This window comes from Littorina saxatilis, linkage group LG11, assembly GCF_037325665.1.
Source record: "Littorina saxatilis isolate snail1 linkage group LG11, US_GU_Lsax_2.0, whole genome shotgun sequence".
Classification (NCBI taxonomy): domain Eukaryota; kingdom Metazoa; phylum Mollusca; class Gastropoda; order Littorinimorpha; family Littorinidae; genus Littorina; species Littorina saxatilis.
The window spans coordinates 25,851,605-25,867,514 of NC_090255.1; the positions used below are offsets into that span (position 1 = coordinate 25,851,605).

The following is a 15,910-nucleotide window of genomic DNA, read 5'->3' on the forward strand; positions in this document are numbered from 1 at the left end:
CCTTGGTATACGTTTTCGTTAGAATGACGTGTTTGTATTCGAATTATTGTGATATATCGCTCAAAACAGAGAAATTACAAGACGTTTTTTGTAGGCTAAAATTAGATCAGTTTCTTAATTTTCATCAACATATTTGCTGTTTAATCCACACGATTTTAACCAAAAATGGACACAATGCAGAGCAAGTCCACACAACAAAATATTAAAAACAATTGACAAAGACATCTTTGCACCGATCTGCAAAACGTACCATTACCCCCCTTTTTATATTCTTTTTTTTTTAAATGGCATCAGAAAAAGCTTACTATTGCATATATGTACGTTGAGTGATATGCAAGCGTTGTTTCAAAGTGTTCACAATCTGCGATGTCCGAACATAGGCCTAGATATTAGTTTACCTAAGTCAGAAAGTTTAAAATGATGATAAATTATCTGCATTAGGACGTCCCAGACGTGTCCCGCGAAGAGCAGCATCTCTCCTCCCAATTTTGGGTTCCATGTTTCTAACATTCTAAATTAAAATAAAAAAATAAATGACCCTGATCTCACAACAATATTAATAGGCTTGTCATAATGCTGCTCTACACTGAGACCGTCTGACGTCAGTTTGGGTTCAAAGTTAACATCATTCTAAATGACTCTTTGCTCGCAACACAAGTCCCGCAAAGCCAAATAGGTTGAAGAGGCGTTAAGAAATAGACAACCAACCAACCAACCAACCAACCAACCAACCAACCAACCAACCAACATAGGGCGTGTCCCTATGCAGCTCGATCTACTCTGTGAACTTGTGACGTCATTAGAAGGCCATCATCCCAGCATTTTTAGTGAACACATTATTTATTGATGGATGTCCTTCCATCACCTATCGAATAGACATTCCGAGTTTGATACGGTGGGCATTGTCTGCAAGAGATCAGCGGGACCCTAGCATTAGGCCACATGACTAGTGAATATTTGATGTCTTTGTGTCCGCTGATTTCAGCGTTTGCAAATGAGTGTTTCTTTCTATAGTCATGAGTGAGAACAATTAAACCAATTGTTTCGGTTTTTCATATCTGCACCAGGCGCACTGGGTTAAACCTTGTATTTTTAGATTGTCAACTACATGTCAACTGACGTTTTACATGTGAATTCTTCACGGGGATATCCATCCACGCCCCTGTGGCAGTTGTAGATGTGAAGTTTGACTTTAACAGCCCCGACCTCATTTTTCAATTGAATTCATTCACGCCGGATAAATAATCACAGCGTGTTTTGTTAGCATAACATGAAGAAGGTTAGAATGTATAGAAATATCACTTTAGCAGCTTCCCCAAATGCATGATGTAACTAAAGTTAGTGTCTAACACTGATGTACCTCATATATCCCTCTTGTTTCTGCCTTAAAGTGATCATAGAAAATATAGCTCACAGTTTCCGCATTTAAAGACTTCTTGTAACATGTTGCTGTCAGACGCCCAAACCTGCTGTCAAAGCTTGATATTGATATGATGTGCACCCGAGAACACTGGCACTTCGTGTAATGGAGACGTGGACTAGCTAATGCTTAGTGCACCTTGTGATTTTGGTGTTTCTCTGTTTACAAATAACGGACATAAATCAGTTCATTTTGTGTGTGTGTTTGTGTGTGCGTGCGGGCGTGCGTGCGCGTGTATATCGTGCTTGTGTGTGCGCGCGTGTGTGTGTAGTGTGTGTGTGTGTGTGTGTGTGTGTGTGGTGTGTGTGTGTGTGCGTGCGTGTGCATGCGCGCGCGCGCGCGCGCGTGTGTGTGTGTGTGTGTTTTGCCGAGACTGTTATAAACTTTGGGAGGAAAGGTAAGACTGCAAATTCTCAGTACCTGGCTCGACGCCACACCCCTGCCCACCGTCTCCCACTCTCTCTCGATTGACCTCACCAATTAGTAGGCTACGTCCGAAATTACGTGATCTATCTCCCCGTCCCCTCAAGCCCCCCCCCCCCCTCCCCCCTCCCCCCTCTTTCATACTCCGGAATATCTCACACGTGTTAATTAGCCCGGGGCCTAATTTGCTTTCTCGGTTCCATATCCGGGTCGTCCTGTCAAATCCATGTCGCGAATTACCTACCTTGGTGCAAGATGGCTGATAGATTCGAAGCAAACGACATCTCGGATTCCTCAACAGAAAAACGTCGTGTTTCCTTCTCTGATGGTGTCAGGCTGCTTGTGACGTGCCAGTTTCCTCCCTTTCTAAACCTTTCCCTTTATAAGCTTCGGGGACTGGATGAAGATTGTCACTTGAGAGAGGCCGTTGCTAATTCGTCCAACAGGAGTCACGGATAGGTTGGTGAAATTATCTTACAATGTTCTTATATATTTATTTATGTATTTGGTTGTTTGTTTATCATTCTTTTATTTGTTTATTTCAAATGTGGATTAATTAATTTGTTTTTTTTAATTGAATTGACTATATTTACTTTATTTATTAATCGTTTATTTGATTTTAATCAATGTATTTGTTTATCATCTATTAGTGCTTTAATTGATTTTAGTCGATTTTCATTCAAACAAGCGACGCTGTTGTAATGAAACAAATATGCAAAACAAAGAAAAAAAAGGAAAAAACAAAACTTTTGAAAAAGAATAAACAAACAGTGACAAACAAACAAAAAATAATAAAAACGCAATCGAAAAGAAAAAAGCAGAGAACAAACAGACAAATTAAATACGTAAATACATAAATAAAAGGTCAAATGAATATATCGAATAACTAAATGAATAGAAAGGAAGAGACACTTAAAATAAAATGAAGATAACTTCGTTACTTAAATTGTGCTTCTTTTTTATTTTAACCGAAATGTTTTCGCAAATAGAGTTAATGCCAAACAGAGTGATCTGGTAATTAGGGTTTGTGTAGCAATTAGAAGAGAAAACTACATACATTGACAAAAGAAATCGTTAATAAATAAAAGGAAAAAAAGAAAGGCAGGACGGTAAGAAGAAAGAAAGAAAGAAAAACTGAAAGAAAGAATGAAAGAAAGAAATACGAAAAAAATAAGAAAATTAAAAAGCGACCAAGTAAAAAAAAAATAATAATAAAAAAAAAATGTACCCCATAGTTCTGCTTGTGTCAATCCTAATACCAACATAAGATGTTTGTGTTGTAGACGACAACATGCAGTGTTCGGGTGCCATTGTGTCGTTGTTGGTGGTGGTGCTGTGCGTGGTGGAGATGTCGGAGGGAACTTACTACAAAAGGTAAGGGTGCCGCAATTGCCATCGCTTTGTTGTTATGTTGCTGTAATAATAATAATAATGATAATAATAATAATAATAATAATAATAATAATAATAATAATAATAATAATAATAATAATAATAAATAACTTTTCTATAGCGCGAGTCCCATCAATGGGCTCCAGGCGCTTTACAGATTCATTATAGAATAAACTAGCACAAATCAACAAGCATAGCTGTCCTTTATCTATTTATTAGTGATAGGCAAACAAGAAGTTATGCTTATTCTTAGTTGTTTCATATAAGCCTAAGAAATAGATGAATAACAACTCTGTGAAAAGAAAATGTGTACCTTTTTTTTCATTTTTTTTTCAAACAATTTTATTCAAATAAATAACTACAATTACCAATATCTCATACAATGAATTAAATACAACTTATCGAGTACAACAAGCTAGATTTTTAACGTTTTGTTCTTCGAACACTCACACAAAAATGCTTCTTATCGGTAACTGCCTATTAAAAATACTTTCCAACGGTAAAAACGAATTTGTTTTTATATATATACTAACGCACATCTTTCCGATTAAGATAATGTGGTTCAATTTATACATAGTTGCCTTTTTCACTATTACAAAATGCATACCAAATAAAACATCACTAACTTTCAAAACAATCTTAATTTCTAAAGTACGAAAAATAAATTCTTTAATAAACTTCCAGAATTTGTATAGCCTACAACCGGGCATTCAAAAACGTAGTGTTCAATGAAATCAGTTACATCACAACAGTAACTACATTTATTAGTTTCCGTTACTTTCATTTTACACAGGAGAATGTGACAGGCAACTATCCAAGATCGTTCATCAATTTCTACATTAAACTTTCTCTTCCAAAATCCTCCGGAACATGGTACATCTGTTTTCATATTAATAATCAACGGGTAGATTGAACTCGGCAGCCCGGTAAAGCAATCAATCTAGGAGAGCGAACACTCTGATATAAAAACAAGCTGAAGTCGGATGTGCTGGGCCTGACTTGTCAGGCGCGTAACGGCAGCACAACGCATCTACGCTCACATGACAGACAGCGAACGACGAAGAAGAAGAAGATATTGATAATCTCTTTCCTATATTCTCTGGCACTTAACACATTTTTGCCGTTAAACAGTGGTAAGGTAATACAAACATCATCAGTCATATTTACAGCATTTTTCCTAATAAATAATGACACAGCAGCTTTTACAACATTATATTCAAGAATTCGGTTTGGCGAATATCCAATCAAATCACATATATCTTGATATGATAATATGTCTCCCGAACGTACAATCATGTCAGTTAATACCAATTACACCTCGTTGTATCCAACTTTCAAAAAATAAAACTTTGCCACTATACGTTAAATGCATGCATTATTCCATAATAAAGTGGCCCGACTGTCCCACGGTCGTAGTGGTTATTATCCAGCCAATATTTTAATACTGCTTTCCAAAAGTGTGATTTCACTAGGTCTAACCCTTTAAATCTTGCACTGTTTACATTCGATAAGAAACATTCAAAATGCTTTCCAAAACGCAAATACATCATCGTTGGAGTGAAACTCCAATTATCATTTTCATTTAATGTAGTCAGTTGTGAAACCCATTGTAAGAAAAAAAGAAATTTGCATTTGCCTAATATCGATCATTTTTAAACCACCTTTTTCAATTTCAAAACATAAAACGCTTCTTTTCACCTTTTCAAAGGCCTTCCGATTACAATATCTTTTTCGCTACAAAAATCTAAACAATAAGGTATTGACTTCATTCGAAACACAGTCAGGTAATACAAACGCTTGCATAATATACACAAATTGTGAAATCAAAAACGTTTTCACGATACATATTTTCGCTACAATGCTCAAATTTCGCTTCTCCCAAGCACAAATCAATCGCTTGATATTCCTTATTCTTCCAGTCCAGTTATCTTCTACCAAAGAAGCACTCTTATCATTACAAAAATATACACCCAAAATCTTCAACTTTTTCTTCCAAACAAAATTATAAAATGTTTCATCACAATGTTTCCTACTACCCAACCACATCGCCTCAGACTTTCTCTTATGTATCCTTAAGCCTGAAAAGCTAGAAAAGTCATTCATTAATAGATGAATAACAACTCTGTGAAAAGAGAATATGTTACTGATTTGTCCTCTTCTGTGTACTCCCGTGTCATTTTACATTACAATTTTACACACAGAGAAAACAAATCTGGACAATAGTACGCACAGCAGGCAGCAACAGAAACGCAACTCATTCGTGCCCACTGTTGCATGTGATTTTTTGTCTTTTTCAAATTGTCGTAAAATATCAACCAGATAAGGTACATCAAAAAGAAAAACCGATTCGTGGAGGATATTTTACTGGCTGTACGATTTTCTTTCAAACCCTGTTCGTTCCGTGTTGCGTCTGCTTTTTGTTGTCTTTTGTGTTCTTTTCCTGATGAAGCTTTCAGAAGCGAAAATTCGTAATCGTCTTGTGTCGTCTTTGTATCGGTGAGTACAGTAATCCTTTGTTTTTTTTTAACTTTGTACGATTAGTGTTAATCGTTTTCTTTTTTTTACCTTTTCATAAATTGTGTTATACAGGGTAGGGGTCAAGCGAGTCGTGATTGCAGGCGAACGTGTCAGTTCGACACGCTACAAAATTCGTAAAAATGCATATTTTTCAACCAGGTATACACAGTTGTGGGGGAAATTCATCTCTAAACTTGATTATCTAATTTGACTTATTCGCTGGTAGATAATTGGAACGTTTATTATTGACAAAACAAAACGTTACATTTACGAGTACGTCGATTTACTAGTACACTGTCACTGATTTGGACTAATCGTTATCTTTCAGAAGTTACTCCGGAAAGAGAAGTTACGGCAGAAAGAGCGGCATCAGAGGGTGGAGGAGCAGCGGATGGAGCGGCAACAAGCGGTTTGCAGGCACCAGGTACCGCCAGTACTACGGTCACAACGATGACGACAGGGGACAACGATGGGCCAAGTTGTACAACTACTACAGCAGTAATGGTACGTCTACACGCACGTCATCGGTTCATTTTTCTGATAGGGTAAAGGCATTCCTTAAATGAACCCGGAGTCGACTTCGCGAAAACTTCGCTAAGTCTTTGTTTTTCAATCGAAAACTCAATGCTAAAGCTTCGTGCAGACAGCTCCGCGAAGTATACTTAGCTAAGTCGACTCCGCCCAATAAAGGACAGGCTTTGTGGGTTTGTGAGGATCTAAAGAATCAATAGTACTTTTTGAATACACGGTCACCAATTTGTGTTTTTTTCTCCAATTCTTTGTTGTTTCGATATCCATCAAGCATCCGACGTTGTTGTTCTACTCTTGATTGTTATGAGCTTTTGTCCTCATTAGTTTTGCTCAGGTGTGAAAGTCTACTTCATGGGGCTCTCTCTCTCTCTCTCTCTCTCTCTCTCTCTCTCTCTCTCTCTCTCTCTCTCTCTCTCTCCCTCTCTGTCTGTCTCTCTCCCTCTCTCTCTCTCTCTCTCCCTCTCTCTCTCTCTCTCTCTCTCTCTCTTTCTTTCTCTCTGTCTGTCTGTCTCTATCTCTCTTTCTGTCTCTCTCTCTCGGTCTCTCTCTCTCTGTCTCTCTGTCTCTGTCTCTGTCTCTCTCTCTCTCTGTCTCTCTCTCTCTCTCTCTCTCTCTCAGTTTTGATCATAGTACTGCATACGACTTTTTTTTTTTTTTTAATGAATTTAAGTTTTGTTCTAAATGACGTCTTCTTGCTATAAATAAAGTCAGCCACAATCGAAACTCCTCCAGTGTCTTTTATGAAATGGTGGATTTGCTCATATTGTGTACAACAGGACACAAAGTTTTGTTTCTGAAATCAGGTTTTCAGTGTCTGTTTAGACCCTATAGACACTAAACATCTACAGTCGAGCCCGAATTTTAAGATCTCCACACATCTGACACAATCAGATCTTAAAAAGGGAGAGGTATATTAGCAGCTGATATAAAACAGAAAATCTGAGAAGACAAGGTCTGAACAAAATGTGGTTGGGGTTAACTTTGGGCATCTTAGAAGTGTGGTTCTCCTGTACTTTGAAAACCAATATTTATGGCCGTCATTGCAATACTCTTTCACGTAACTCTTACCCTTCCTACAGACAACGGGCACCCTAACGGGCACCCTAACGACTTCCACGATTCTGACGATGGCATGTCGACCATCGTCATCGGAGGAGGAGGAGGATTGGGAGGAGTGGTAGGGGGAGGTAACAAACCCCTCTACTTCCGTCTCCCTACCAGTATCGTCAACTCTCCCAACTTCAAGCTGGATGACCTCCCCTTCTATCTCTCATCCGGGCTCTTCGATCCCCAGAACCTGCCGGGCACCCTGGGTAGAGATCCCACCCTCTCGTACCCAACTCCCATCGTGGATCCCGTCAACCCTAACAGGTTTCTGGACGACACGGATGACTATCAAAATGAGCTGAACAGGATTTTGGGTGGTGGTGAGCATCTGATTTTGTTTGTTTGTTTGTTTGTTTGTGAAATAGCAATATGCAACAAAACAACGAACAAATAATAATAAAGGTAAATGGTTAAAACATGACAGAAAGCAAAAAAGGGTGAGAAAGAGTAACAACAACAACAACGAAAAAATGATTATTACAAATAAAAGGTTAAAACATAACAGAAAACAAACAAGTGAGAAAGAGTATCGTAGGATAAAATAAAAAGTAAAGAGCAAGCATGAAGTGAAAACGTTGTGATACAATCATGTACATAGAGAAGGTTAATCCAACTGAAAAAGTCGAGCCATTATTTGCTGTGCCTAAGGTTGGCCAAAAATACCGGTCACAGAGATTACGATTCATGTTTTTCATGTTTGATGTGTTCATATATATGAACAAGTCCTGTGTTGAACAGCAGTGAAAAGTTAACCGCTTTTCCTGTTTAACCTTTTCAAAATTAGATCTAACTTGTTCGCGTATCCATTTCTAGATCTGCAGGCTGGTACAGAGTTACCTCCCTTTAGGCTTTTTCAAATTTCCCTTGTTTTAACCTAATTTCTTGGTTAAAACTTGTCTAAATTTCTAAATTCTTTTTTAATAAATATCAATTCCACACTTTGGCCTTAAATCAAAGTGTTTCCCTTCACAGATATCCCCTTGGGGTTGTCAGATGAGGGTAGTCTCCCATGCCAACAGAAGCTACCATTCAGAGAGTGGTTTGCTTCTTAGTTGGATAACATGGGTTGACAACTCTTGCCATTAGCACCATCTGACCTCTGATCAGAAACACGTGTCTGGGCTAGGTACAAAGACAATAGTCCTCCTCTGGACCAGATTTTCTTGCGATACGTCCCCCCACAAAAGGGATTCTGCATTGTAAATCTCGGTCCGCCTTGAGGAGGGTCTGACGCTCCCAAAAGGCTGTCTGTGAAGGGATACTTTATCTCTTTTTCTCTGCTAAAAGATTTTAACAAATCTCGGAAGAAAGTCTGTGCTGACTTTCAATTGTTTCTTTCACAATTTCTGATGTTTTAGCCGGGTACGGCTGCGCCGGGAAGAAGTCGAGCCGAATACCCGGCTGCGCCGACCCGGCTATGCCGGGTGTACGCCGGCGCACCGCACGGAGGAAGGGAGATAAACGCGGCTGAAAACACTGGAGAAGATAAGGAAGAGTTACTGGGAATGGATCCAGAGAAAAACCAAAATCGGTTCAGCGCTGCGCGCTGAGAGCACGTGTTGAAATATCTCATCGATGAGGTTGTGTCCGGGGTGTAGCTGAATACGGTCTCCAACTTTGAAAAAGATCCACCGAGAACTTTGGCCGTGCATCGCGGACACACACACACACACAGACAGACAGACAGACAGACACAAGTCGTATATATATATAGATTCTATATTTCCTCTTCCAACTGAACATCATGTTGACCTGTCATGATCAAACTGGTATCTGATCGCACATAGAATAACAGAATAAAAACTCATTTCAGGCGAAAATATCCTGGGTGGCGCAAACACCAACATTCTGGGCAATACAGCCAACAACATCCTTGGCAACAATCTCCTTGGCAACACGAACGGTAACATCCTCAGCAACGTCGGTGCCGGCTCTAACTTACTGGGAGGTACGGGCAACCAGTTCCTCGGCAACACTAACGGTCTCCTTGGCAACTCCCTTGGCAACACGAATGGCAACATTCTCGGCAACCTCGGTGCCGGCTCTAACTTGCTGGGAGGTGCCGGCAACCAGCTCCTTGGCAATACCAACGATCTCCTTGGCAACTCCCTTGGCAACACGAATGGCAACATTCTCGGCAACCTCGGTGCCGGCTCTAACTTGCTGGGAGATACTGTCAACCAATTCCTAGGCAATAATAATGGTCTCCTTGGCAACAGCCTAAGCACGGGCACCAGTTTTGCTGGAGCAGGGGCAGGCGTGGGCACTTTGGGCACAGGTGAGTGTTGAATATTATCTTACCAAATGTTTTGATGTCTTTGTCTCTCCATGATGCTTGTGATATGATTTGCCCCTGTGCGTGTTTTTTTTTACATTTAGTCAAGTTTTGACTAAATGTTTTAACATAGAGGGGGAATCGAGACGAGGGTCGTGGTGTATGTGTGTGTGTGTGTGTGTGTGTGTGTGTGTGTGTGTGTGTGTGTGTGTGTGTGTGTGTGTGTGTGTGTGTGTGTGTGTGTGTGTGTGTGTGTGTGTGTGTGTGTGTGTGTGTGTGTGTGTGTGTGTGTGTGTGTCTGTGTGTGTCTGTGCGTGTGTGTGTGTAGAGCGATTCAGAGTAAACTACTGGACCGATCTTTATGAAATTTTACATGAGAGTTTCTGGGTATGATATCCCCAGACGTTTTTTCAATTATTTGATGTCTTTTATGACGTCATATCCGGCTTTTTGTAAAAGTTGAGGCGGCACTGTCACACCTTCATTTTTCAATCAAATTGATTAAAATTTTGGCCAAGTAATTTTCGACGAAGGCCGGACTTCGGTATTGCATTTCAGCATGGACGCTTAAAAATTGATTTATGACTTTGGTCATTAAAAATCTGAAAATTTTAATTAAAATTATTTTTTTATAAAACGATCCAAAATTACTTTTATTTTATTCTTCATCATGTTCTGATTCCAAAAATATATAAATATGTTATATTTGGTTTAAAAACAAGCTCTGAAAATTAAAAATATAAAAATTATGATTAAATTTAAATTTCCGAAATCATTTTAAAAACAATTTCATCTTATTCCTCGTCGGTTCCTGATTCCAAAAACATATAGATATGATATGTTTGGATTAAAAACACGCTCAGAAAGTTAAAACGAAGAGAGGTACAGAAAAGCGCAAAAGTTCTGCTTCCGCGTTAAACAGGCTCGTCACTTTCACTGCCTTTTGCACTAGCGGCGGACTACGGTTATTGTGAAAAAAATGCAGTGCGTTCAGTTTCATTCTGTGAGTTCCACAGCTTGACTAAATGTAGTAATTTCGCCTTACGCGACTTATTGTTTAGTATTGTTTGTAATACGTAATTGTCTCTGTACAAATGGCTCTGTTTTGCTTGTTCGTCTGTTTTTAAATTTAGTCAAGTTTTGACTAAATTTTTTAACATAGAGGGGGAATCGAGACGAGGGTCATGGTGTATATTATGTGTGTGTATGTGTGTGTGTGTGTGTGTGTGTGTGTGTGTGTGTGTGTGTGTGTGTGTGTGTGTGTGTGTGTGTGTGTGCGCGCCTGTCTGTCTGTCTGTGCGTGTGTGTGTGTAGAGCGATTCAGACCAAACTACTGGACCGATCTTTATGAAATTTTACATGAGAGTTCCTAGGAATGATATCCCCGGATGTTTTTTTTTCATAACTTATGTTATATTTGGATTAAAAACAAGCTCTGAAAATTAAAAATATAAAAATTATGATCAAAATCAAATTTCCGAAATCGATTTAAAAACAATTTCATCTTATTCCTTGTCGGTTCCTGATTCCAAAAACATATAGATATGATATGTTTGGATTAAAAACACGCTCAGAAAGTTAAAACGAAGAGAGGTACAGAAAAGCGTGCTATGCAGCACAGCGAAACCACAACTGCGCTGAACAGGCTCGTCAGTTTCACTCCGTTTTGCACAAGCGGCGGACTACGGTCATTGTGAAAAATTGCAGTGCGTTCAGTTTCATTCTGTGAGTTCCACAGCTTGACTAAATGTAGTAATTTCGCCTTACGCGACTTGTTGTTTTATATTTTTTAACATTTTGTTTCTATTGATATTGCTTGTTACGTTCGCCCAAGCGAGGATGACATTTTCTTTGTCTTCCTCTATTGTCTGTTTTTGTTCGTGTTTTTGTTCGTGTTTTTGTTTTGTTTTTGTTTTTATTTCTATCGATATTGATTGTGGTATTATTTGCCTTGGCGCAGATGTCATTTCTTTGTCGTCTTATATTGTCTTATTTGTTGTGGCTTTTTTTGTCCTTTCATTTCTATCGATATTGATTGTGGTATCATTCCCATAAGCGCAGACAACGTTTCTTTTACAATGGTATTCCTTGCCTTTGTGCAGATGCATATTTCTTAAATCTGTCAGTGTTTTTGATTGTGATAATCTTTGCCCATGTACACTCAACAAATTGGGACACATTTTTAGGGGAAATGAAATGAAATGAAATCGCAACCTTACACAATTGTTTGTTTTTTTTAAAGCGAGACTGTTTCTCCATGTGCACATTTGTTCCATCTTTATTTTTAGCACTGAATGTTTTTGTTATGATCTCTCTCTGGACTATAGGGGCTGGGGTCTTGACAACAGGAGGCGCCAACAGTCTGCTGCGATCAAATGACCCGTATAATGACAATACTAATATTCTGGGTAAGACCTCAGCTTTTTTGACATTTTCAATTGATAAAAACGTTTCGTCTCTCCTATTTCATTTTTATTCTTTTAGTATCTTACCCTTGTTCTGTGTTTGTGTATTTGTTTTAGGTTTTTGATCTGGGAGTAATCTTCTTACCAGGCAGTGGTATGTCATTTGAGACTAAAAGAAAAACACAAATCTGATTTATTCAGTTTGTGTTCGAGGAACTCTCTGGGGGGAAAAGGAGGGGGGAGGGGGGAATGAGACGAGAGACATATGTATGAAAATATAATTATGGAAATGAAAGATACGTGCTTCACTGACTTCTTAGGATCAAGCTCTCTTTCGGGAGGGGGAAGGGGGGGGGGGTGGTGATGGTGAGAGGGGACCGAAAGGGTCAGGATATTGCATGCGTGTGTTCTAATGTGATGTGTAATGTGATCGTATTTTTGTTCGTGTTTGGTACTCGGTCTCCAATTCACATTTATCAGTCTTCCCCTCTTCCTGTTCTAGTTTTGTGATAACAAAAACTGTGGAAAAAAAGATTTTATATAACACTTTAATATTTCAATCCTCTTTCGTACAAATGTTTTTGTGTACCCTTTTTCATGAATAATACGAATTCTGAGGGTAATGGTCATGTTGAATGTGTTATTATAAGCAATTATTACGGAGCTTAACTCTGTCGTCTTTGGGTAATATATTAATTTTGTGCATGTGGCAAGAATGTCCCTCCCATTTGCTCCCTTATTAATGTTGTTGTTGCCTGGTTTGTTTGACAGTTTGTTCGTTCATGGGCTGAAACTCCCACGGCTTTTACGTGTATGACCGTTTTTATCCCGCCATTTAGGCAGCCATACGCCGCTTTCGGAGGAAGCATGCTGGGTATTTTCGTGTTTCTATAACCCACCGAACTCTGACATGGATTACAGGATCTTTTTCGTGCGCACTTGGTCTTGTGCTTGCGTGTACACACGGGGGTGTTCGGACACCGAGGAGAGTCTGCACACAAAGTTGACTCTGAGAAATAAATCTCTCGCCGAACGTGGGGACGAACTCACGCTGACAGCGGCCAACTGGATACAAATCCAGCGCACTACTGACTGAGCTACATCCCCGCCCGTTGTTGCGTGATGTTTAAACTCAGAAGTAATGGAATCTTTATATATACCTCGCAACACTATATATAATTGTAATGTATTTTATTTAATTATATATAATTATCTATTTCTTTTTAATTAAAAAAAAATAATTTTTTTTTGCATGTTGTACTAACACAGGAGTGAAAGTGGGTTTTTAATTTTCTCTCTGACACAGGCAAGACTGGTACGTCACGGGCGCTGACTGTGACGCAATGCTCGTCAAAAGCGTCAGACTGTTTCTGCACGCTGTACTCCGTAAAGCCGTGTCCCTCCACAGTGTTTAACGGCGTCTCTCTCTGTTGTCCCAGCAGTCCTAACGGCGCCATTGACATATCCACCGGAAAATGCCGCTGTCTCAGTTAGTTATGATGATTAGTCTAGCAATTTGTCATGACAATTGGTTTAGTCCAGGGCGGGGTCAGTCATTACCTTTAGCCCTGCGGTTATAGTCATGACAATTTGTCTAGGGGTTATTTATGACAATTGCCTTAGCCCAACGATTAGGGATGATAATTATTTTAGTCAAGGGGTTATTCATGATAATTGCTTTAATCCAGGGGTTATTCATGACACTTGCTTTAGCCCAGCGATTAGCAATGACAATTGCTTTAGTTCAGGGGTCAGTCATGATAATTGCCGATTAGCCATAACAATTGCTTTTGTTCAGGGGCTAGTCATGACAATTGCCTTAGCCCAAGCGATTAGCCATGACAATGGTTTTAGTTCAGGGGTTAGTCGGGACGTTTTAACATAGAGGGGGAATCGAGACGAGGGTCGTGGTGTATGTGTATGTGTGTGTGTATGTGTGTCTGTGCGTGTGTGTGTGTAGAGCGATTCAGACCAAACTACTGGACCAATCTTTATGACATTTTACATGAGAGTTCCTGGGAATGATATCCCCGGGACGTTGTTTCCTTTTTTTCGATAAATACCTTGAAATTTTGGCCAAGCAATCTTCGACGAAGGCCAGACTTCGGTATTGCATTTCAGCTTGGTGGCTTAAAAATTAATTAATGACTTTGGTCATGAAAAATCTGAAAATTGTAAAAAAAAAGGTTTATAAAACGATCCAAATTTACGTTCATCTTATTCTTCATCATTTTCTGATTCCAAAAACATATAAATATGTCATATTTGGATTAAAAACAAGCTCTGAAAATTAAAAATTAAAAAATTATGATCAAAATTAAATTTTTGAAATCAATTTAAAAACACTTTCATCTTATTCCTTGTCGGTTCCTGATTCCAAAAACATATAGATATGATATGTTTGGATTAAAAACACGCTCAGAAAGTTAAAACGAAGAGAGGTACAGAAAAGCGTGCTATCCTTCTCAGCGCAACTACTACCGCGTACCCCGCTCTTCTTGTCAATTTCACTGCCTTAATTTGCCATGAGCGGTGGACTGACGATGCTACGAGTATACGGTCTTGCTGAAAAATTGCATTGCGTTCAGTTTCATTCTGTGAGTACGGCAGCTTGACTAAATGTTGTATTTTCGCCTTACGCGACTTGTTATCTTTTACCTTAATGTTACAATCTTCTGTACTGTAAATGATGTGCTATCATGCTGTCAATTCATAAGCAAGATATGTTCCATATGTTTTGCTTCTTTCTTCACTGCAATACATTCGCTCTTCTTCCCTGCAGGTTAAATCAAACTTTGACGTCAACGACATTGTGCAACTGTGGACCTATAGCTTGGAATCCAGGACTATGGCAACCAAAATGGACAAGAGATTTTTGTCTACATATCACTGTTTTATTGAATTAGTGCTATATATCTCCTATCAGCATGAATACTTTTACCTTTAAAAAATATGTAAGAAAAATAGTAAAAAAAAAAAGTGTAAAAAAAGTAAAACGGCAAAAAAAATTAAAAATTGAAAAGCAGAAAAACAACAAAGACTCCAAAAAAGTAAGAATAAGAACAAACATTTAGAAAACAGACGAATAAAAAAACTTCCAAAACAGGAAAAGAAGGAGCCAAGATTAAAAAAATGAGTAAAACACTATTTTTATTTTACAGTTCTCTTTTCTTTTTGTTTTGAAATAAATGTGTGTCTTTTTTCATTGAATCATTTTCATAACATCTTTTACCTCTGCCCCTCACCGACTTCTCATATATTGCATGGTTTGAATTTTTATACAATGCACACTTTGAAGAATGTGGGGAATTAAAACAGCAATGGAACTTAGTGTCATTTCCTTATATTCATGTGCGAGTGGCCATGCACACACAAACAAACATGTGCGTACAGACGTGTACAAAGTAAAACACATGCACGATCACACACACACACAGTGGCAGTCGAGTATTCATTTGCTCTTTGCTTTCCTTTGCCTTCATACACACATGCTCTCTTTCTGTGTCTCTCTCTCTCTGTGTCTCTCTCTCTCTGTGTCTCTCTCTCTCTCTCACTCTCTGTCTCCCTCTCTCACTCTGTCTCTCTCTCTCTGACTCTCTCTCTCACTCTCTCACTCTCTCGATCTCTGTCTCTCTCTCTCACTCTCTCTCTCTCTGTCTCTCTGTCTCTCTCACACACACACACACAGGCAGCCATGCATTCATTTGTTCCATCTCTCTTCCTTTGCCTTTTTCTCCAAGTATACACACACACACACACACACACACACACACACACACACACACACACACACACACAAACACACACACACACACACACACAAATACACACAGAAAAACA

General features: G+C 38.9%; 1 protein-coding gene across 1 annotated transcript; it reads left to right on the forward strand.

Moving 5' to 3' along the window:
- The first annotated feature begins 2,233 nt into the window (after positions 1–2,233).
- Positions 2,234–15,842, forward strand: LOC138980118 (uncharacterized). The gene is made up of 8 exons (XM_070352932.1): positions 2,234–2,302; positions 3,127–3,217; positions 6,081–6,256; positions 7,363–7,710; positions 9,204–9,668; positions 11,993–12,073; positions 13,377–13,559; positions 14,853–15,842. Exons 2-8 carry the CDS (start codon positions 3,135–3,137, stop codon positions 14,855–14,857), a joined length of 1,341 nt encoding a protein of 446 aa, XP_070209033.1. The 5' UTR covers positions 2,234–2,302; positions 3,127–3,134; the 3' UTR covers positions 14,858–15,842.
- The last annotated feature ends 68 nt before the right edge of the window (positions 15,843–15,910 follow it).